The 25,157-nt window shown below is 38.1% G+C and overlaps 1 protein-coding gene across 4 annotated transcripts in view; it reads left to right on the forward strand.

Moving 5' to 3' along the window:
• Window positions 1–25,157, forward strand: part of RARS2 (arginyl-tRNA synthetase 2, mitochondrial) — a 79,471-nt gene that overhangs the window by 34,218 nt on the left and 20,096 nt on the right. For all 4 annotated transcript variants that reach the window (XM_053664846.1, XM_037143842.2, XM_053664844.1 and 1 more), the window contains exons 9-17: window positions 14,539–14,697; window positions 15,734–15,840; window positions 16,931–17,026; window positions 20,552–20,612; window positions 21,807–21,883; window positions 22,378–22,502; window positions 23,022–23,089; window positions 23,173–23,282; window positions 24,566–24,661. In XM_053664846.1, the coding sequence (XP_053520821.1) occupies window positions 14,539–14,697; window positions 15,734–15,840; window positions 16,931–17,026; window positions 20,552–20,612; window positions 21,807–21,883; window positions 22,378–22,502; window positions 23,022–23,089; window positions 23,173–23,282; window positions 24,566–24,661 (899 nt within the window). The remainder of the gene's footprint in view (window positions 1–14,538; window positions 14,698–15,733; window positions 15,841–16,930; window positions 17,027–20,551; window positions 20,613–21,806; window positions 21,884–22,377; window positions 22,503–23,021; window positions 23,090–23,172; window positions 23,283–24,565; window positions 24,662–25,157) is intronic.

The raw sequence follows: 25,157 nt of genomic DNA on the forward strand, positions 1-25,157 counted from the left end.
CTTGAATTTGATCTTATCTGAGAAGCACTTTATCTGCATGGTTTTCCTCCTACAGCTGGCTTTATCATTAAATTTCACAGAAATAAATCGTAATTCTTAAATATCTTTAAAGTTTTGTCATCTCCTTCTGAATCCATGCCTGTAATACAATTTAAACACCTACATTTTGATTTATAATATTAACCAACACATATTTTACTCTCCAATTAAGAGCTTTGATAGGCAAGAATTTAAAAATTAATAATTTTTATGGTTTTCTGTAAGTAAGGTATGCCACCTTAGCACCTGGAATTTTTGCTGTTTTCTTTTGTTAAACTTTGAATAATGTCAGGTATTTTTTACCTCAACTTTTGTGAACCTGTTCATCAGATCCAGGCCCAAGGAGATAACCCATGCTGCAGAATATACAAACCTGCTTGAAGATCTTGTGTCATTGAGAGAACATTTTTAAGAGTTTAAAGTATAGGGACTTCTGGTCAAGATGGCAGTGTAGGCAGATATGGCTTGCCTCTTTGCACAACCACATCAAAATTGCAACTAAAATATAAAACAACCATCACTCAGAACCATCAGAAATCAAGTTGAATGGAAATCTGACAACTATGGAATTAAAGAAACCATATCTGTCCACTCTGGTGAAAGGGGTACAGATGAGGAACAGGCTGGTCCCTTACCTACATGTGGTAGATTAAAATTTGGGAGTGATAACTTGGGACCAAGGAGTCCCAGCCCCATACCAGTGCCTCCAGCCCAGGGTTCCAGTGCCAGAAAGATAGATCCCCAGAACTTCTGGCTGCAAAAACCAGGAGGGATTGAATCAGTGGAAGAAACTTCTAGAACCCCAAGCAGTTCCTCCTAAAGTACCCACATACTAACTCACCTACTCAAGACTCCCTCTGAGCTCCAGCACTGGGATAACAGCTAAGGGAAGAAGAATTGAAGTATCTGGCATCAAGGCAAGCAGAGGCCATTGTCCCTTTTCTAAAACCTCTCCCCACAGAGCTGGCAAGCTGATGCCATATCTGAGACTCCATCAACCTGGCTAACACCATTTGACCCCGCCTTGAAGATCCTCAGAGATTATGCCCCTCCCACCTTACGAGCCCAACCAAGCTGCTTTTTCATATAAATGACTGGTCTTGGCTCATGCTTCACAACTTCCTAAACCCTCTCAAACAAGCAACAGCTGGCCTCAGGGAGCCCCAGGCCCAGCACTAGATTCACAGGTAGGCTTCACCTGGGAATCTCCAAGCCCAGAATAAGCAACAGCCATCTCAGATGCCTTTTCAGCTCAGGCAGGGTAGCCCTGGGCAAAACACAAGTAGTGTCTGACCTTAACCTGAACAGCCTAGGAAACCCCAGGGCCAATGCATCCAGTGGACAGCTACAGACCACATAAGAGCATCACTGCCCTGCCCCTACACAGAGGGTAGTCGGCTGATCCTCCATGGAGGTTGGTGGTAAGTGGTCATGACCAATCCTTGCAGCTGACTGGCCTGGGTAAATCCCTCACATTGATCTTCCAACAGCAACCAAGGCTCAACTGCAAGAGGAGGGTGTACTCAGCCCACACAAAGGGCACACCTCAAGTACCCAGCTTGGGTGATAGGGGAGGCTGTGCCACTAGACCCTACAGGACACCTACTATATTAGGCCACAGTACCAACTCAGAGTCAAAGCAAATCTACCTAATACATAGGAACAAATACAGGGAGACTGACAAAATGAGTAGACAAAAAAACTCCAGAAAAAGAACTAAACAAATGGGAGATAAGCAATCCATCAGATGCAGAGTTCAAAACACTGGTTACAGAGATGCTCAAGGAGCTTAGTGAGGACCTCAGCAGCATAAAAAATTTCCAGTCAGGACTTCTGGCCAAGATGTAGGGGTAGGTAGACACATTGCGCCTCCTCACACAACCAAAGGAAGAACAACAAATTTAAAAACAAAAGACAACCAAACTGACAGAAAGATCAAACACTATGGAAGTCCAACAACCAAGGAGTTGAAGAAGAAACATTCATCCAGACCAGTAGGAGGGGTAGAGATGGGCAGCCAGGTGGAGAGGACTCTCGGCAAGGCAGTGGCTGGAGGACTGGAGCCAGCGAGGCAGTGGCTGGCAGACCAGTTGGTCTCACAGTCGCCTGTAGATAAACCAGAAGGAACAACTGGGGAGTGAGACAGACCACACAATCCAGGGTTTAAGTGCAGGGAAATAAAGCCTCAAAACTGCTGACTGAAAACACCTGGGGGTGATGAGGTGGCAGTGGGAGAAATTCCCATCCTCACAGGAGAGATTGTTGGAGAGACCCACAGGGTTCTAGAATGTACACAAACCCACCCACCTGGGAATCAGCACCAAAAAAGCCCACTTTGATTGTGTGGGGGAAGTGACTGAAAATCAGCAGAGAGCTGAACAAGCAGCATTGTTCCCTTTCGGACCCCTCCCTCACATACAGCTTCACTACACAACAACATGGGTTGCCCTGCCCTGGTGTACACCCAAGGCTCCACCCCTTACTACATAACAGGTGTGCCAAGACAAAAAAAAAAAAAATGGCCCAAATGAAACAACAGATCAAAGCTCCAGAAAAAATACAACTAAGTGAGGAAGAGATAGCCAACCTATCAGACGCTCAGCTCAAAACATTGGTGATCAGGATGCTCACAGAATTGATTGAATATGGTTGCAAATTAGAGGGTAAAATGAAGGCTATGCTAAGTGAAATAAAGGAAAATGCACAGGGAACCAACAGTGATGGGAAGGAAACCAGGACTCAAATCAATGATGTGGACCAGAAGAAAGAAACAAACATTCAACCAGAACAGAATGAAGAAACAATTAAAAAAATGAGGAGAGGCTTAGGAACCTCCAGGACATCTTTGAATGTCCCAATATCTGAATCATAGGGGTGCCAGAAGGAAAAGAGGAAAAGCAAGAAGTTGAAAACTTATTTGAACAACTAATGAAGGAGAACTTCCCCAATCTGGCAAAGGACATAGACTTCCAGGAGGTGCAGGAAGCTCAGAGAATTCCAAAGAAGTTGGACCTAAAGAGGAACACACCAAGGCACATCATAATTGCATTACCCAAGATGAAAGATAAGGAGAGAATCTTAAAAGCAGCAAGAGAAAAGGAGACAGTTATCTACAAAGGAGTTTCCATAAGACTGTCAGCTGACTTCTCATAAGACACGTTACAAGCAAGGAATGCCCAGAAAGAAGTATTCCAAGTCATGAAAGGCAAGGACCTACATCCAAGATTACTCTATCCAGCAAAGCTTTCATTTAGAATGGAAGGGCAGATAAAGCGCTTCTCAGATAAGGTCAAGTTCAAGGAGTTGATCATCACCAAGCCCTTATTATATGAAATGTTAAAGGGATTTATCTAAGAAAAACATTTAAAAAAAGAAGAAAAATAGGAACAGTAAAATGACAACAAACTCACAGTTATTAACAACCGAACCTAAGCAAAAACAAAGTAAGAACACACTAGAACAGAAACAGATTTATAGAAATGGAGATCACACGAAGGGTTATCAGTTGAGGGAGCAGGAGGAGGAGAGAGGGGGGAAAGGGTACAGAGAATAAGTAGCATAAATGGTAGGTAGAAGATAGACAGGAGTAGGTTAAGAATACTATAGGAAATGTAGAAGAACTTATATGTATGACCGATGGACACAAACTAAAGGAAGGGAATGCAGGTGGGAGGGGGTGTTCAGGGTAGAGGGGAATTAAAGGGGAGGTAGAAATGGGACAATTGTACTAGCATAATCAATGACATATATTTTAAAAAGAACACACTAGACTTCCGCCAAGATGGAGACGTAGATGGAGGATCCACCTCGCCTCTGTGCACAACCAAATCTAAGAACAACTATTTTTAACAGCAGTCACAACCAAGCCACACGGAAAATCGACAATACGGAGTCCAAAGGACAACTAGATACTCGGCTGGACCGGTACGAGGAGCGAGGCCAGTAGCGGAGCAGGTTAGCAAGAAAAAATTCCCGGGGCGGTACGCGGTGCGCGCAGGGAACCGAGGGCGCAATTGCGAGTGAGCTGGCTGCCGGAGCGCACAAAGAAGGGGCGCGGTGGGTCGCTCAGTCGCGCGCATTTACGTGCGTAGAAGCCAGTGAGAAGGGAAGCCGGCGCAGGGCAGCAGGCTCGCGCAATTCCGATCGGATAAACCCCAGGCGTGCGAGTGACTAGAAACGCTGGGCTAGCGGAGAGGAACGCCATTACTCCCTCTCCGACCCCGCCCCCACACACAGCGTCACAAACCAGCGACCTGGGTCGCCCCGTCCTGGTAAACAACTAAGGCTTCGCTCCGCTCACTTAACAGCGTGAACAGACCAAAAATGGCTCTAGGACAACTCAGAGCCCCAGAACCGATAGACCTAAGTGATGAAGAAATAGCCAGTCTTTCAGATGCACAGTTCAAAACACTGGTTATAAGGATCCTTACAGAACTGGTTGACTTTAGCCACAAATTAGAGAAACATATGGAAGCTAAATTAATTGAAATGAATGGGGATACAAAAGATTCCAATAGTAATGGAAAGAAAATTGGGACTCAAATCAAGGGAGAGAACCAGAAGGAAGAAAAAAATGGTCAAACAGAAAGGAATGAAGAAATAAGAATTCAGAAAAATGAGGAGAAGATTAGGAACCTCCAGGACATCTTTAAACGTTCCAACATCCGAATTATAGGGGTACCAGAAGGGGGAAAGACACAACCACCAGTTGAAAAATTATTTGAACAAATAATAAAGGAGAATTTCCCCAAGATGGCAAAGGAAATAGACTTCCGAGAAATCCAGGAAGCTCAGAGAGTCCCAAAGAAGTTGGACTCAAGAAGGAACACACCAAGGCACATCATAATTACATTAGCCAAGATTAAAATGAAGGAGAGAATCTTAGAAGCAGCAAGAGCTAAGGGGACAGTCACCTACAAAGGAGTTCCCATCAGACTGTCAGCTGATTTCTCAAAAGAGACCTTACAGGCAAGAAGGGGCTGGAAAGAGGTATTCCAAGTCATGAAAACCAAAGATCTACAACCAAGATTGCTCTACCCAGCAAAACTTTCATTTAGAATGGAAGGACAGATAAAGTGCTTCTCAGATAAGATCAAATTCAAGGAGTTCATCATCACCAAGCCCTTATTATATGAAATGTTAAAGGGACTTACCTAAGAAAAAGAAGATTAAAAAGATGAACAGTGAAAGGACAGCAAACTCACAGTTATTAACAACCACACCTAAAACAAAAGCAAACTAAGAGGATAGCTAGATCAGGAGCAGAACCATAGAAATGAAGATCTCAGGGAGGGTTAGCAATAGGGGAGTGGGAGGAGGGGAAGGGGGGAGAACGTACAGAAAATAAGTAGCATAGACAGTAGATAGAAAATACATAGGGGGAGGGTAAGAATAGTAGGGGAAATACAGAATCTAAAGAAATTGAGACACATGTTCATGAACTAAAGGGGGAAATGGTGGGGGAGGGTTATGCAGGGTGGAGGGGAAGGGAGGGGGGAATAGAGCAAATGTAATGGCATAATCAATAAAAAAAAATTTAAAAAAAAATAATAAAATAAAATAAAAAAAAATAAAAATAAAAATAAAAAGAACACACTACATTCCATTTATCGAAATTTTAGAAAACATTAACTAATATAGTGATAGGAGTAAAGCAGGTTACCTGCAGGCTCAGGGATGGAGCAGAAGAGGGTTAGCAGAAAAGAAGTGTTATTACCAAGGAGCATGAGGAAACCTCTGGAAGTGACAGATATTTTCATTATGTTGATCATGGATTGGTTCATAGTGACATAAAAACATCAAATTTTATATGTTAGCTATGTGCATTTCATTGTATTTCAACTGTCTCAAAATTAACAAAATTCTTGTAAGGTAAAAAAAAAATAGATGCAGTCAGAAATGAAGGATACACTAATTGGAATGAACAATTTGCAGGGAAACAACAATAGAGTAGATGAGGCTGAGGATCAAATTAGTGATTTGGAACATAAGGAAACAAAAAAGCAAACCAATCAGAACAAGAAGAAAAAAGAACTGAGAAAAAAATGAGGATAGTATAAGCAGTCCCTGGGACAGCTTCAAGCATTCCAACATCTGCATCAGACAGAAGGAGAAGGGGAAAAGCAAGAAATTGGAAATCAATTTGAAAAAGTAATGAAAGAAAACTTTCCTAATTTGGTGAAGGAAATAGACATGCAAGTCCAGGAAACACAGAGTCCCAAACAAGATGGATGCAAAGAAGCCCACTCCAAGGTACATCATAACTAAAATGCCAAAGGTTAAAGATAAAGAGAGAATCTGAAAAGCAGCAAGAGAAAAGCAGTTAGTTACCTACAGGGGAGGTCCCATAAGACTGTCAGCTGATTTTTCAAAAGAAACTTTGCAGGTTAGAAGGGATTGGCGAGAAATATTCAAAGTCAAGAAGGGCAGGAACTTACAGCCAAGATTGCTTTACCCCTCAAAGCTGTTGTTTAGAACTAAAGGACAAAGAGCTTCCCAGACAAGAAAAAGCTAAAGGAGTTCCTCGTCATCAAACCATTATTATATGAAATGTTAAAGGGAATTATTTAAGAAAAAGAATAAGATCAAAATTTGGAACAGTAAAATGACAAATATATGTATCTACAATTGAATCTAAAAATCAAACTAAGCAAACAAGAACAGAGACAGAAGCATGGATTCAGAGAGCCTTGATGGTTGCCAAGTGGGAGAGATGTGTGGGGGAATGGGTGAAGAGGTGAGGGGATAAGTACAAACAGATACAGAACAGCCATGGGGATGTAAGGTACAGTATAGGAAGTGTAGTGGCCAAAGAACTTGGATGCGTGATCCATGGACAGTGGTGTTGAGATTGCGTAAGGGAGAAGAGGGCAAAGGGGTAAGAATCAGAACTGTAATAAAGTAGTCAAAATATAACTTAAAAAGGAAAAATCTAATTTAAAGTATATCTTCATATATGAGAGGAACTGTTCTTACCTTTATCCCACCTGGCACAAAAGTTTTTATTGACTCCTGAAAACAGTAAACTTTGTTGCCCATAATGTTTTAAATATTTTAGTAAAACCTGTTCTCAAACTGGTTAGAAACCTAAACATATGTTCCTTTCTATGTAGTTTAACACAGCTTCCTGTGTTTTAAGACTTACAAAAGCATACATCTTTGTTAGAGGTGACTAACTGATGGATGCACTTAAGGAAGAAAACAGGGATGGGGGTACCCCTAAGAATAAAAATTCAAAGAACAATGTCTTTGTTTTCATTAAGTGTTCTTTTGCCTAATAGCTTCATGGGGGGAAGCTTCTATGGATAAAAGAGTGCAAGTCAAATACACCCACCTTGCTGATTGCATAGAAAATAGAAATGCATTAGAGCACTTGCCTATTCTTTTTCTCATTTGCAGGACAGAGGAAAGGCAGAACCTAAAGTGACAACTTCTAGGTTATTTTATCTTTTGCTAATTCTTGGAGACCTAGTTTTTATTTTAGAAGTATAGTTGTCACTATAGATTACTTTCAACAACTTACAGCATAAATGAGGAATTTTTGTCTTTTAGGTAAAGCTTTAAGCAAATATTAATCAATGATTTTATCCCATTAAAAGAAAAAAAAAAAAACCCTGAACCATGGTTGAACCACTGTTTTTTACCTTGTCAAATTGTAGTTGTGAGCTCTTTGAACGGAAGCACCTTGTATTTCTGATCTTTTATCCCCAACCCCAAACATTGTGACTTACAGAAATTGTTTGAATGAATTTGGCCTTGCCCCTTTCTCTTTTATTTAAGTTATGCAAATGTAAAACCTATTGTACAGCTCCAGGGAAGCTCTAACTGTGGTAGGACACACTCTTACCATTTGTCAGGTTCCAACTTTATTGTGCATTTACTAATGAACCCAAGGATCAGACCCAAGATTCCAACACAGGTGCTTTGGCTCCCAAGTGTCATAAATATTGTGCTACACTGCCCTGCCCCCACTGGCACTACAGCGTGCCTTTGTGAGCCATTTATTTCCATTGGTTGTGATTACTTACATAGCATTTTCTTCTCTTTCATCCCAAATTGCTATACCAGGGATGCAATTAGTAATTTAGTTTTGCGGTTTCAAATTTCTGGCATATTTGTTTTGAATTTGGCTTAAGTCATCCAATAACAGGTTTTGTGGCCTACCCCTCTTTAAATTGAACCTTGATCAGTATCCCCATTTCAGTGTCTCACCCAGGTTAGAAATGATATTATATGATAGTTTTAGCCTTTCTCTTCTGTGATTTAATCCCTACAGTCATTTCTCTACTGCATCTCATTTTTGTGCTTTGCTTCATTACTAATTTTTCTCTGTACCTGTAGTCATTTTTTGGCAATGGCATCTGACTGTGTTGTACATAAATTGGGCCTTTTGTAGGCCAGTGTTTGATACTTTTTCTTTAGTTATTCTAATTTGTTGCCACAAAATAGGAAAGTGGTTTTATAATGTTGTAGTTCCTCCTCCATGAATTGGCTGATGAGTTAAACAAATATATTTGCTATTTGGAATTGACACTGTTGAGTCAAGGAAAACATTTGTAAAAAGTTTTGGAACACTTACAAAAACCATTTCCACTTATACTGAAAAGTAATTTCTCATGGTAGATAACTTGGCGAGTGTTAAATTGTCATTATTTACTTTTGTTATAATAATAATTTTTAGAAGAAATTTCTCAGGGTTCCTTCTAGATTTAAGCTACTTTAGTGGACCTTGATAATACATAATGCTGTATTTATGAATGGATAAACCTGTGTTTTCTTTCTTTTTTCTTTTTCTACAGAAGATTTTCAAATATGACTCATTATAAGTTGCTTATTAATATGGAGTTTGATAACTAGAAATTAATTTGAAATATGAGCAACCTCTCACAACAGATAAATTTTATGCTATTAGAGTATGCATTGGCCCTATACCATAGCTCTGGCATTTGTAAAGGTAACATAGTATTTTAACACAGATAGTATAAATTTTTTCATACGTTCAAAATGGCTCCCATAGTATTTCATTATTTTTACCTTACCCAATTCTGAAAGAATTTGGGGTAATTACAGTGATGGGCACTTAAAAAGGTCAGAAAGTCATAGGATAATGTATTACTAGGTAATAGTCTATAATAGAAATCTGACCTTGAGTTTCCCTATATCAGTAGCAAAGAAAAAAATAGTAAATGAAAAATATAGGGCAAGATGAAAGCACCGATTTGATGAGTGATAATATTAACTTGCTCTTGTTTTTAAAAATGTGGAGGAGGTATCTGTTTTCTCAAGAGACTGTATTTTTTTCCTGGTGTTAGTCTCAGAACAATTTCCCAAACGTAAGTAAAGAAAATAATTCAAGACTGAATCAATTCTAGATATATATAGGATTACTTATGCAGTTAGAAATTTGTATTGTATAAAGAAATGAATTCCAAAGTTTTTTCTTAGTTCACACTACTTTTCCAGGGTGATTGTTATGGTTGATGTGACTTTTACTTATGACACTTACATGCAAGAAATAACTTTTATATTAAAAGTCTACTTAAATCTGAAACCCACCATCTCTTTGGAGAGTGGTGAGAGTCAAGTAAGTCATTGTTAGGGATTCCCCACCTCCCAAATCATGCAGTTCCCTGGGCTCTTATGTGCATCCAGGGAAGGCAGTGGAGGCCTCTTCTTGGCCTCATTCCACACTCGTTTTGACTGATACGCCTGTTTCCAAGCCTACATAATTCCTTGCAGGCACACAGCTCTACTTATGCCACAAGCTTCCCCTGGGAGGTCCTTGCTGTGGCCCAGTTCCACAGGCCTAAAGACCACCCTTCCTGTTAGGGACACCATGAACCATTTTTTTCTAAGGGCCTATTGCCACCCCAGGGGCTGCCCAGCTTCTGCTATTCCTGGGAGTGTTCCTATATTCCCTCCTCAGCCTAGACAGTTTTTCCCTCTCTCCAGGCAGCTTCCTCAACAGTCCATTACCCTTGACAGTCCTCCCTAAAGCCACTTAAATTTCTCCTTAACCCATGCTCTTCTGGGACAGCACTATAGGATCTCATCCTCTAAGTGTTTTTAAAACAAGGATAAAATACCAAGCAAGGCCAGAGTACATGTTAATAACTCAGTAATTATCCCACCCCATTGAAATGTGCAAAAACACCTTCTTCAACATGACAAATGTTGTATTGCTGTAATGTGTACTAATGCGTAATGATCTACAAGGAGTTAGTAATTATAAAAATAGGAGATTCCAAATATTAAAAGGAGAAATAAATTGTAAAATGCTGTTTCTTTGCTTCTATAATGTATGATAATAATGGGAAATTTGACAATGAATTACTTAAAGTCAATTATTTTTGTACCTGCCAGGCTTTGACTTTGTTAACTATTTGATGTATTAATATAGTAATTTGTTTGAATTTATTTGATATTCCATTGAATATAAGGAAGCTGTCTCAACTAGTGGCTCTAAGAAATTTCTAATCAAAATTAAACTGACAGTGAGCTTGTTTGAATTATAATCATGAATTAACATGTTCTTTTCTTAAAAAACGAGATCAAAATTAAATGCATTTTAAGATAGAGGACAAGTATACAGATAAAAGGGTCTCTTTAGTGTCCAAGTTATGCAACCATTTTTAGCAGTTACTCTGAATTTTAAGAAAAAAATAACCAGAAATGGGGTTAGGGTCCTGCCACAAGGAAATAGATTGTACCTGTATGGCTACTGGTATTTTAAAATCAAACTTAAGGAGTTAAGGAGTAAGAGGACTCTGGCCAATGTGGCTCAGTTGGTTGGAGTGTTGTCCCATATCCAAAAGGTTGTAGGTTCGATTCCTGGTCAGAGCATTATACCTAGCTTTCGGGTTTAATGCCCAGTTCAGGCACATGCAGAAGGCAACCAATCAATGTTTTTCTCCACATTGATGTATCTCTCTCTCTCTCTTCCTTTTTCCCTTTTTCTCTGTTTTGAACAGCAATGAAAAAAAAACAGTCCTTGGATGAGGATAAAAAAAGTTTTTTTAAGAAGGAATCAGAGGGCTTTATGTACTACTTTTATTTTTCATGCCTATTTCTTTACATTTTAGCAGGTCATCCCAACAGCTGGCTATAATTAATTAAATTAGAAATAAATTTCATATGTTTTGGGGGAGCTCCAACATCTAGAAACAATGAAAAGGTTAATATTTTTTAAAGAGGTCTCAGACATTTAGTTTATTCCCTAGTGGAAAAACAGCTGGCTTTTACATTGTAGTAACTAAAAGAAAATTGTGTTTCCATCTTCATAAACACTTTGCCTAGGCCACACCCTCAAATTATCAAATCCAAATTTCCTCTTTAAAAATTCCTCTTTATTCCATTCATGTCTAGATCTAGCCTCTAAAGAAAGCTATCTTCAAAATGCATACTTTCTAAGGGTAAAAGTTTTGTAGTAATTATAAATTGAAAAGTGTCTATAATTTCAGAAGTATATAGTAGTAAATTTGTGAAGGAAAAATCATTTTTTTAAAACAATGATGAATATTTGTTTTATATTGTCTTTACAGGCATATTAAGTGCTAATTAAGGCTCTTTTATTGTTCTGTTTGATAGTGTCAGTTGATTTTCAGTACTGTTTGGCTTATAACTACAAATTGCCAAAATGCCAAAATTCTTAAAATATTAGAAAGGGTTTTTATGTTTTATTTTGTTTTCATTACTTCTGTTTTAAACTTGAAGAAAGGGAAAAGATTTTGGTTGAATTTTTTCTAATTTGTATCAGTAGTTTGAGTGCTTATTAGATTTTTAAATGTTTATTTATTTGAGTTGAGAGTCCTGGAGTTAAAAAAACTAAAACCTTTTCTAAAGTAAGGATATTTGTGTTTCTGCCTATAAAATGTGTGTGTGTGTATGAGTGAGAGAGAGTGTTAGTTTGATTTTGAATCACAAACCATGTCAATATCCTTACTCCTGTAGGCTGGACTAGAGGCATACCTCATTGTATTGCATTTCACTTTATTGCACTTCACAGTTGTAGGTAATTTTTTTTTTTTTTACAAATTGAAGATAAGATCCTCCACCATCAAAAAGGTTACAACTCTTTATTGCAGTGGTCTAGAACTGAACCCAAAGTATCTTGAGGTATGCCTGTAGTAAGCAATTGTCAATAGATAGATCATTTAGAAGTCAGGAAGTTTGCAATTTACTGTCTTAGTTTTCCTATACCTTACCCAAATCATCTTTTTCTGTTGTTAACTGACTTATTTTAGACTTATTCATAGGACCACATGGAAATTAATTTTAATGATATGTGTGTCAGGTGTCCCAAGAACACTCCCAGGTTTGGGGACTCACTAGGAAGACTTATAGGACTCAGCATGTAATTGTACTCATAGTTGTTATTTATTACAGCAAAAGAATGCAAAGCAAAATCAGCAAAGGGAAAAAGCACTTGGGGAGACGTCCAGAGGAAACCAGGCCCAGGCTTCCAAGAGTCCTTTCCTAGTAGGGTCACACAGGATGTGCTTAATTCCTCCCACAACAAATTGTGACAGTGCATGTGAAGTGTTGTCTACCAGGGAAGCTCAGTAGGTGCTCTGTGCGCAGCGTTTCTACTGGAGGATCACGTAGGTACCCTCTACATAGCATGTACTAAAATTCCAAACGCCAAGGAGGAAAGCAGGTGTTTAGCATAAACCATAATTTTTGCACAGTTTAGGCACAGTGAGCCATTCTTACCAGGTTGATGGAGACATTACCGAAATCCAAGTTCCCAGATGCTAGCTAGTCAGGGGCTAACCTTGCAAACAGGATATTTGAAGGATACCAGTCTCAGGCTTGCTATATTAACTTGTTTCTGAACAATATGCTTTAAGGGGGAAAAAATATTAAGGAAGTTTTTATTTTTACTTAGATGAGTATTCATTCAATTCTGTCATTTCAGTAATTAACACAGCCATCTATGAAGGGAGAGACATTTTTGCCTTGAGACAGTTTAATGCCTTCTCCCCTTTGTTGGTAGTATCTCGTGGGTATAAGCCACTTTCTGGTTGTCCCAATGTATCGTCCAGCAATCAAAGCATTTGCTACCTAAACACTCCTTCGATGATACTTTGATGATATTACTAAGAATTTAGCGACCTCATTTTTCTCTTGGTAATTTACTTGTCAACTTTTATTACTTTCATGCTACACCAGTAGTTTTCTGGAAAAAAATATTAGGATCATAAACTTATCATTCATGTTTCTCTCTGGGAGTTACAACTTGTAAATAAAATCTTTATAGTCCCTATGCATAACTTCAAAACTACTTGAGCTATAATGTTGATATTTAACCTTGGATTTTGGAGACTGGAAAATGATTAACAACTGTGTTGTGAATAGAGTCCTAGAAGGGTCCTTAGTAAGCTATCCAACTTCACTCCTGTCATTGGTGGGTGTGGAGCTAAACCAGCCAAGGAAAATGGTGCAAAAAAACTCAAGTAGTGAGTGCTCTTCATCGTTCTCAGGAGCCCAAGCTGTAATATAATTAAGCTAACTATCCAAAAAGTTTTCCTAGATTACCCATTTTACTGTTCTTTTGTGGATTTAGAGAACAGTTTACAATATCAGCTGCTATATCATTCTTTGGCCTTTTCTTTGCCAGATTGAACCATCTGTATTCTTCAACCTTTTCTCAGACAAGTTGTAGCTATAATAATTTGACTTTAAAAATAATAAGAAGAGCCCTGGCTGGTATAGCCCAGTGGATTGAGCATGAGCCACTAACCAAAGGGTCGCCAGTTCAATTCCCAGTCAGGGCACATGCCTGGGTTGCAGGCCATGTCCCCAGTGGGGGCCATGTGAGAGGCAACCACACACTGATGTTTCCCTCCCTCTCTTCCTCCCTCCCTTCCCCTCTCTAAAAATAAATATATAAAACCTTTTAAAAAAAGAATAAGCCCTGGCTGGTGTGGCTCAGTGAATGGAGCGCGGGCCTCTGAAGCAAAGGGTTGCTGGTTCGATTCCTAGTCAGGGCACACGCCTGGGTTGCAGGCCAGGTCCACATTGGGGACACATGAGAGGTAACCACACACTGATGTTTCTCTCCCACTCTTTCTCCTTCCCCTCTCTCTAAAAATAAATGGATAAAATATTTTTTTTAAAAAGAGTAAGAAGATATGCCGGTCTAGTCTAAGCCAGGCTTTCTTAATGTAAGAGAAGAAAAAATTACACATTATTTTCACTAACCTCTGTCACAAAGTTTGTATTTTTCTTCATTGCTATATCACAATTTTTTTTAAGTTTTTGGATAACCATTTCAATGTAATTACTTCCTTTGTAAATATATGTATTTGTGTATTTAGAAGCATTTTGAGGAGGGCTCTATAGGATTCATTAAAGACTCATGACAAAAAGAAAGGTTACACTCTGTGATGAGAACAATTGGGTAACATTTAAATGAGAATTTTCAGGATTGTTTTTGTTTCCTTCTTTATTAAAAGTAACTGTGACTAATACTTCATTTAATGTACTGTTGTGCTTTAGGTTTATGTACAAGTTAATAAAGAAGCAGCAGATGATAAGAGTGTAGCAAAATCAGCACACGAGTTCTTCCAGCGATTGGAACTGGGTGATGTGCAAGCACTTGGACTATGGCAAAAATTCCGGGATTTGAGTGTAGAAGAGTACATTCGGATTTACAAGGTACCTGCCCACTGTCCTCCTACTTCCCTGTGATGTGGTGCAGCTCTTGACTGGTATCACTGAGTAGCAAAGTTTATCCTTAAGCTAATGTTTTAAGAATAGATTTGACATTGGGTTGGAAATTAGGGCTCAAATACTGTTATTTGGGCTAAAAGTCGGAGCTCGGAAATAATCCTGAAGCCTGTGAACAGAACAGACTGAGTATCTGGTGACATTCTGATACTTCCAGTCTCGCTTTTCTTTTCTCTCTCATATCTTTCCTTCACTTTTTTGTAATCATTTTTCCTTTGATTGCTGCCTTAGGCCTATATGTAGTGGGCATAAATTTATTCATTTAATAAAAATGTTATGTCATGGGAAAAATATAACAGTAAATGAAAAAGATATGTTTTCTCATAGACTTTCATTCTAGCAAGGGGACAGAGAGTGAATTAAACAAAGATGGTATAAACAGTAACATATAGTTTGTTTGGTGGTGATGTTATACAGAAAAATTAAGCAGGAAAGAAGAGATCAGGTGTGCTGTCTGTGGGTGTAATGAGGAGAGTGTCAGTCAAGAAGCCCATGTGGGTGGAGTAGGTAAGCAAGATGAGGAACAGTGGGAGAGGAGGCTGCAGGGGTTGTAGGGTGGGACATGATGTCGGAGATTTTCCAGGGCTCTCCAGTCTAGTTTTCATGAGGTGATGGAAATGGTCTGTGTCTGTGCTGTCCAGTATGGTAGCCACTAGCCTTGTGTGGCTACAGAGCACCTGAAGTGTGCGTAATGGGATTGAGAAATTAAAGTTTTAATTTCATTTTATTTGAACTTAAATAGCTACATATGCCTAGAACTACCGTATTAGACTGCGTAGTACTGTTGCAGGGACTTGATTGGTATGGGAGGAGCCTTTAGAAGGTTAGAACAGAGCAGTGACTTGATCTAATTCTTCTTTCCCCATCTGTGTGACAGATTGTAGAGCATCCTGTTTTGTCTTAGGGTAAGGTAATAACACATTTAAACAACTTTTTTTTTCCTGTTGTTTCTCAACCTTTTTAGCGTCTAGGAGTACACTTTGATGAATACTCAGGAGAATCATTTTATCGTGAAAAATCTCAAGAAGTCTTAAAGATGCTGGACAGTAAAGGACTCCTACAGAAAACAGTGTATGATCTACTAAAGAATTACGATTCTTTAGTAATTTGTTCTTTTTTGAAATTGGTATTGATATATTCCCTCAGTGAGAACAACAGAATGTGTCGTGCTGCCTTCTGGCATATTTTTAATAGTGTTTTTGCTGTTCAGAGCACATCCCCACATGTTACCTTTTGCTGCTATAACAAAATTCTGGTAAGGTTGGGAGAAAGAATGTTATCTGCTCTTTACACAGGAGCAAACTGAAGAATAGAAAGTACACATGACCTGCCTGTCACACAAGCTGATCATGGTATAACTGGAAAAAGGAAATAGAATTCACATCTTCTTATGAAAATAGGTGTAATACAACAAATTTTTGAAAGAGTAAAATGAGGAAATCAGGACATAGGGGCAGAAAATTATACAAAGTCAGGTGGTATTAGTACATCATATAGCACACACAGAGCTGTTTCCTTGCTTAAGGTAGATTTCTAATTTAGCTTTGAGCTTCCTGTCAACCAAACAGAAAAATAGCATCAGTCATAGGAGCTCAGGCATGTGTTATGTAGAAGCAGACTAGTTGCTTAGAAGTGCCACTTTTCATAGTACCAAAGAGCAATTTCTCTTGTCATTTTCATAAGGAAGACATGGAGAATGTATTTCATGACATTCTCAGCAATGTCCTCAAGGAAAATTTTTAGATTGCCATATACAGATTCTAATTTTTGATCAGGCAGTAAAGACAGTAACAAAATTTCATGATTTTATTACTTTATGACATGTTAAAACTAACCCAATATTTAATATTACAATAACTGGAATTAGCAGAAAAATATGATGTTTCATAGTTAAACTGCTGAACTAAAAAATGAATATGCTGTTTCATTTTTTTTCAAGTAGGTATGTTAAGGACATTTTTTTAAAGATAACAGTATTAATCATACCTGCTTTATTAGAGTCATGGTCAGATTCCATCTTATCTTCATTGTTTATACCACTTATTGCTACTTAAGTAATAAAAATAGCTTCTGGTTTGCCAATGGTAATGTTATAGTTATTTACTTTTAATGTCTTACTTTATTATATTGCTTCAGAGTTACCTTTTTTCCCCATATCTAGAAAAGGATCAGCTGTAGTGGATCTTTCTGGGAATGGCAACCCCTCTGCAATTTGTACTGTAATGCGAAGCGATGGAACTTCTCTCTATGCAACCAGGTTTGTATCATATGAAAAGGTCAGCATTACAATGTGTATAAGACTTCATGTTATTTGTTCTTGAACTAATGCTAAGACAATTATTTTATCCTCAAATCTATTACCAAATGCTAGTTTTTAAATCTCTTGTTCTCATTAACCAAAATATATTTATTAGGTTTCTGTTTGTTGCCAGTTACAGTTCCTGGAAAGATTTAATACCATCAGAAAAGTGACTGAAAACTATTTAGAGTTAGTTAAACATCATAGGATTCCACAGCTGAATACATTGTTCTACACGCTGTAAAACTGAGATACCTAGTAATCAACTACAGGTATTTTACAATTGCACATTGGCAGGGAATGCACACTGGTAGGTAGCCGTGTGCACTCAGTGGAGTCCCCACTATGTAAAGACCATCTCATGTGCACGTATGTAACAGTCCTCATTCTGACTGTGGTGAAACAGGCCAAGGGAAAGTAGGTCCTATCACTTAATTTTTAATCCTGTCTCCACAGCTGACCCCTGTGGAAAGGGGCAGTCTCTGTTACTCAGTAAGGTCTGGGTTTGTCAAACACACTTACTTTGAAGACAAAGCTAATAGGAAAGAAAATACAAGACAATAAAAGATCCATGCAAGCAAACATGACCATACTCAAGCACTACTGGCTAATGACTCTCATGTCTTCCATGACGCAGACCCCGGCTCACAGGGTCTATGGATGAGATAAGACAAATTCACACAGTCTACCATGTCCTGTGGAAGAAAAGGGATGGGACGGCCACTCTCTTGAGGGGAAAGCGCCCCAACCCTTGCCTTGACAAGTTTTTATTGCTTTTCTGGGCACATACATGATGGTCCTCATTTACTATGCACAGGTTCGCTTTAGGTGGTTACCTTTTACAGAAAACAAAGGAGAGGATGTTGCAGACCAAGGGCAAAGTGGTTGAACTGCTTACACTCCATACTGGGGAGATTTAGCACAGACTTTAGGAAGATACAGTAAGCACTTGATGCTTCAATTCAGGGTGAGGGAATTTTAGCAAAAAGCAAGTCTCAGAGCGGCCTAGGATACAATATAGGCCTGATTCCCCATGGGAGCCATGGGCACGGGTCCTGTGTGGGCCCACACCACACAAAACGGTCTCCTATACCCCCAGGATAGTTTTATATTACATCACAAACCTTTTTTGTGGTATAATTAAAGTGATGATATTTTGTTTTAGTTTTAACTATCATTTATTCCAGACAGCTTATTGTCCTTAGAAAATTCATCTACTATTACTTTTTGACATTTTTCTTTATCATTTCCATACAGTTGGGGGGGGGGAGTAAAAAAAAACCTATATATCTAAGAGATACATTTCTTTTTCTGGATACAAAAAATATATAGTAGAAAGAATTTTTATGCCAGCTAATTATTGCTGGACAGATTACAAGAGAAACCCTTGAGCAGTTGTAAAAAATGTGTCTGCTCTATAGCTGTCCTGATCTGGTATCTTTTTGTGGCTATTATTAGGTCTAGATTTTTCTGTATAGAGTCATACCTTGGTATCTATGGCGGATTAGTTCCAGAACCCCCCACAGATACCAAAATCCACAGATGCTCAAGTCCTTTATATGAGGTAGTATTTGCATATAAACTGCACACATCCTCCCGTATGCTTTAAATCATCCTTAGAGTTATTTTTAATATCTAATACTATATAAATAGTTGTTATACTATACTGTTGGGGAATTATGACAAGGCCAAAGTCTCTACATGTCAGGACAGATGCATCCATCATAAAGTAGTCCTGACCACAGAGAACATGTCAACAACAGAACCTTTTGTTCCCAAATTTTCTATTCACAATTGATAGAATCTGTGATACCTGTGGATACGGAGGGCCAACTGTATTTACTGTAATACCTATACTTTCTTTTTTTTTCTTTGGGAGAATAATTATCTTTTTGACACTTGTTGAAATGTTTAATTTTTCATCTTGTTCTGTCTTTAGTTGCTTCTGCCCCTTCATTTGGTTCCTTATAGAATACACCTATGTGTATAGATATGAATTATAGGAGTTGTTCTAATAGACAAATAAAAGTGCCGAATACTGACACAAGCACACAGTGAGGGTAGACACTGAACGTTTGTTGTAAGACCATGACCATGACTTAATTTCTCTGGGCCATGGTTCCATACTTTGTGAAATGAGACACCTGAACTAATGACCTAGCTTATTTTCTGGCTTTCAAAACCAAGTTCTACAAACTCAACTTACAACTTTTTCCTATATTCTTTTTCATTCTTTTATTGGATCAAAAGCTTTCTCTGTTTTGTCCTTTGCTCAAACCAAAAAGTATAATGGGGGTGGATGTATGTGACTTCATTCTTGGAATAATCTTCTGTACTAGTGTTTCATAACCTGTTTTTCCTTATAACCCCTCATGAATTTTAATACCACAGATATACTACATATCTATATGTATTACATGCAAATATGTGATTTATTAATAAAAAGAGTAAGATATGTTTTTGTCCTTCAAGAGCCTGCTTTTTGCCTCTATTGAGAATTAATATTTTGTGTTATATCAAGATTAGGAGGTAGGTACTAATGATATTTTATAATCCCAACATTTCAAAAGACCTGAGAACTGTTTAATTCCTCCCAGGGTTATATACTGTCAAAAATAGCTTTAATTTTAGGCCCTGGCTGGCATAGCTCAGTGGACTGAGCGTGGGCCTGCGAACCACACAATTGCAGTTCCACTCCCAGTCAGGGCACATGCCTGGGTTGCAGGCCAGTTCCTGGCAGGGTACTCACAAGAGGCAACCACACATTGATGTTTCTCTCCTTCTCTCCTTCCCTTCATCTCCAAAAATAAATAAATAAAATCTTAAAGAAAAAACATAGCTTTAATTTTAAATTTCAATATTTTCATAATCCTGACTTGAAATTTTTTAGTTTATGGTTTATTTTTCATTATTTTATATTACATGCAAACTCTTTTGTACTTAATCAGGGATAAAAGAGATAAATGGAATTTTTGTCAAAGTACTTTATAATCTTTTAAAATGTTTTAGAATGTATTACTTATGACTGATCCAAAATTTTGAATCTCCCTGATCATACTGACAGAAGAGGAGCTAGAAGATAACTATTTAGCCACTGCATCACCTGTATTTCACATATGTGAAGAGAATGTATTGTAAACAAGTGACAATAGGTGATTCCTTCCGGGAGACGTTTTATTTTTATTATTAACAAATCCTAAAACATTTACCCACTGACACTTTATCTAGAGCTATTTGAGTTATTAAATCTACTTGTCCTAGAGCTCTTATTCACTTACGTGTTTATCTTTTCACAGCACTCTTACTATTAATGTTACTGCTTCCCCAAAGCTATTTTTGTATGATACTGGGTTTGTAAAATCATGGGTGGCTGTGGGATAGTAGTTGTTCTTAATTAGAAAAGCCTCATTACTAAATAAATAGGTAAAACAAACTATCACCCATATCTGCTTAGTAACTCTTAATTAATGGCTGTTTTTTCAGAGATCTTGCAGCTGCTATAGATCGAATGGACAAGTATAATTTTGATACAATGATTTATGTGGTAAGTAATCACAATAAAGAACAAAAGATTATGAGTCCTACCTCATAAAAACTGCAAAGCTAGAAATTGGATGCCATGTTGAAAAACTATGGAAAAATAATTTTGCGAACTATAGAAACAATTCAGTACTAAGTGTGTTTAAGGTGGCAAAAAAGAACATAAAAATTAAAGAGTTCACATTGCTTCACAGTAAAAATAAAATTATTCAAATTAGGAAAATAGTTATGTGAAATGAACATGTATAGATTACTACAATGCACTTTAGAAAAATAACTTTCTATTTTAAGTATTTTAAGACTTACAAGAAGTTTCCAAATATGGCAGTTTTCATATACTCTTCACCTAGCTTTCCCCAAAGATAATATCTTACATAACCATAATACTTTTCCCATACAGGAAGTTGATAGTGGAAGAGACCTTAGTAAAATTTTGCCAGTTTTTACATGTACCATTGTATGGACCTGCGCACACACACGTGTGTGTGTGTGTGTGTGAAATTTTATCACGTGTACATTCACATAACCATCGCCAAACCACATTCAGGGTACAGAATTGTTCCATCTCAAAACAAACTCCCTCATGGCAACCACTTGATAATCACACCTTCCCTGCAAACTAACCCTTGGCAACCACTACAGTTCTGTTCCCACCACTCCAATTTTGTTATTATGTGAGTATTACATAATGGATCATAGTACGTGACCCTTCCACATTGGCTTTTTTTAACTCACATCGTGAATGCCCTTAAGATTGACCTAACCTCTTCCATGTATCAGTAGTTTGTTCCATTTGTTGCTGAGTAGTATGTTAGTCTTTTCTTTCCTTCTCTTCCAAGTGCAGCCAGCCTCCCTTTCCCCTAAGAAAAAAAGTTGCCATTAAATATCTTTTTAGAGCTTAGCTTTGTTCTTCTTTGACATAAAGATCTTAATAGCTGAGAGAGGGAATTTAAATAGAATACTCAGAATATTAAAGTTCAAATGTCGTCCTTACTGTGGGGTGCAACAGCTCTTCCTTCCTTCTCTCCTAGTGCACTCAGACCTTCCAGTGGCATCCTCTGTGTGTGCTTACTTAAAATATACCAACTGGCAATGACTGTAGTCTGTCAGAACACAAATATTTTCATTTGATTCATGTCCATCCCATTTCTGTAGATTAACTTATCACTCTTATTTTAAATACTTTTGTTCCCCAAAGACAGATAAAGGGCAACAAAGGCATTTTCAGCAAGTGTTCCAAATACTGCAGATCATGGGATACGACTGGGCAAAAAGGTAAAGTCTGTGGTGCTTAATTACCTGCCTCAGGATCATGTTAGGTGCCAAGTCCCAAAATATACCAAGTTGTTAAAGATTTTTTACTGAAATATCTTTGTTTCAAGATGTTAGTGTGGAAAAACAGATTTGCTTTTTTATACTAATTTATGCCCTGGCTTTATTAATGCATTACTTAAAACATTTAGTAAACATTTTTTATTAAATGTCTGCTTAGTAGCTTGATGGGGGTCAAAATTCTTAACCCCCATCTCCTCTTTTTCAAAAAGTCAACTGGGAATTTAATCACATGCTCATGATTACCTCTCTAAAACGAAGCTGTGTATTTACCATCTTCTGTGGCATCCAGCAAACCACATCATGTTGTATCTATTAATTTTTAAAAACCCCACTATGAGAGGTGAAGTTCATACTACTTTCTGAAGTGGTATTCTATACTTTGATCACTAGCTCTTTTTCAGTTTTCCATTAACTAAATGCCCACTCTATTTCAGGTGCCAACACGTGCCCTTTGGGGTAGTACAGGGAATGAAGACTCGAAGAGGCGATGTTACTTTTTTGGAAGATGTCTTACATGAGATTCAATTAAGGATGCTACAGAATATGGCTTCTGTTAAGAGTGAATTCACTTTCTTGTTATAGTCATAATTTGTGTGCCACTTTTATATTTTACTGGGCTTTTGTGCAGTGTTATTATGACCATCTCTCCATTCACTAACCTTGTCAAAAATAGCTTGCACTAATTAGAGGTGCCAGAATTTTCAGACTTGCTGATCAAGTATTATTCAGTTTAATAGTCTGAATTGATATTACCCTGGGCCTCTCTTTTCATGGACAGCTTCAGATTATCATTCCATTATAGGGAGTAGTTGTGTTATATAATTAGAAACAAGTCGCAAGTCCTATAGCTTTGTTTAACCTTCACCCTTGGAAAATTTATTAGAAAGTTAAATTTGTGTATTTCTTCTTTTAATGAAAGGCAGGGGAATTGTCATTTTAAAAAGTAAAGTAGCGCACTGTGAACATGTCTGTCCTTGAGATTGCCAGCATCCATTTTTGGCAGATTTTATCTCCACTTCAGTCCCTGACTCTGTATAGTTTCCTGCAGGTTAAAGACAGCCACCTTTGTCTGTTTCAGCTACGAAAGAGCTCAAGAACCCACAGGAGACTGCGGAGAAGGTCGGGCTCGCAGCACTTATTATTCAGGTGTGTAAGACTGCTTCCTATGAGACCGTTTAGCTTGGTAGTAGAATAAATCCCAGCACTGAAGGTGTACTCTGTCATTTTAGGACTTCAGAGGTTTACTCTTATCTGACTATCAGTTCAGCTGGGATCGTGTTTTCCAGAGCCGTGGGGACACAGGTGTCTTTCTGCAGTACACACATGCCCGCCTCCACAGGTGAGAAGAGGCTGCTGTGATCCCAAGGCCAAAGGCACTGTTTTCTGGGCTTCTGTGATATCTCATATTCAAAACTAATAGAAGTACAGTGGATTGACTACCTCTTATGTTGGGTTTTGGTGGAGTTTTTTAAATATTTACTTATTCAGAACCTATGTAGGAAATGCTTTTATGCCTATTACTTTATTTACTACTCACAATAATTTGACCAAAGAATATACTCCATTTTCAGATAAAGAAATAGATTTAGGAAAAATAGAGGTATCAGGTTGAACAATGTTAGCTTCAAACACCAAGACTATGGTCATCCTGCATTTAGGGACCAGGATATGTTCTGAGAAATGTGTTCTTAGGTGATTCTGTGGTTGTGTAAACATCATAAGAGTACACTTAACAAACCTACATGGTATAGCCTACTACATACATACCTAGGCTGTATGGTATAGAGTCTATTGCTCTTTAGGGAAGCAAAAATAATTTTCCCTGTACCCTTCCATCTCAGTTCGTGACCGAGATACTCCTATACTAAAAGACAGATTAGCAGCAGAACAACAAAAGTTTAATAACACGTGTACTTCCTGTATACATGGAAGAGACCCAGGAAAACTGAGTTACTTGCCAAAATGCCTGAAGCCACCAACTTAAACATCATCTACAGCTGAAAACAAAAGATGTTTGGAGTAGGAGGAATCAGTTATGGGAGGTTGCCAGGAAAAGCACTTGTAAAGAAGGGTGAGGTGGTCATGTGGATTGAAGTCCTGGTCTTCTGCGTTAATAAGAGTTTCTACAAATGACATCTTCTCAGTCTTCCTGGTACACCCTGACAAAAGGAGATTTCTCTCACAGATGTCTTTTACAAAGGGTAACTTCTGCTTGATTTCCAGAGCTGCTTCTATATCTGCTATCTCTTAAAATTAACCAGCCTAAATAATCCTTATGCCAAATAGGCATATTTTCACGTAACAGTTGTTTTCCTACAGCTCCTAGGCTGAACAGCGAGCGTGTTACTATACTCAATACTGTAAGCAGTTGTAACACATGGTATTTGTGTAGTATGTTGTACTGTAACATTGACAGCTATGACATCACCAGGCGATAGGAATTATAGGAATTTTTCAGCTCCATTATAATCTATGGGAGCACCATCCTAAATAGTCCATGGTTGACCAGCATGATGTGGCATGACTGTGTTAAGGAGGGCAAGACCATACTATGAGATGTTGTTCATCACTTGTAGTTATGTGTCCTTGGATGATTTAACCCTTTGTTGTTTTTAATAACAGTTTGGAAGACACTTTTGGGTATGGTTTTCTAGATGGCTTCAACACTGCTTGTTTACGAGAGCCACAATCTGTTTCAATTCTCCAGCATCTTCTCAGGTATGGTATATTATTGAGTCACTTCTGCTTAGTGAAATTGTTACTGAACCTGGGTTCCTGTGCCCGATATTTCAAAAGGCTAAAACTCAAAGCAGCATTTGGAGTTCATTGATTGAGGAGCCAACGAAGAAGGTGGGAGAGCAAATAGTGCCTTCAATTCAATTTACACCTGGACTAGGTTAAGGAATTTTAAGCTGGAGAAGGGGAGAAGGGAAGAAGGGGAGTTAGGGTCAATTCTTGCGGTCTTTGGTCTCTTGATAAGGTCTCAAGGAGTACCATAGACTCCAACATGCTCTCAGAGGGCCACATGTGTCAGAGGTGGTACTGAGTTTCCATTATTCACTGCAAAATAAGCTTGTTCATTATTGTGTTGTGGCCATTCCCTTCTCTAAAGAAGCAGAAATATTGAACTTAGATGTTACCTATTGAATATAGTTTTCCTGAAACTGTTGTTTGACTAGTATGGCACAAATTAATCCAGGAACTGTCACAGTCT

The sequence above is a fragment of the Artibeus jamaicensis genome, unplaced genomic scaffold, assembly GCF_021234435.1.
Source record: "Artibeus jamaicensis isolate MK-2021 breed Jamaican fruit bat unplaced genomic scaffold, CSHL_Jam_final contig_387, whole genome shotgun sequence".
Lineage (NCBI taxonomy): Eukaryota > Metazoa > Chordata > Mammalia > Chiroptera > Phyllostomidae > Artibeus > Artibeus jamaicensis.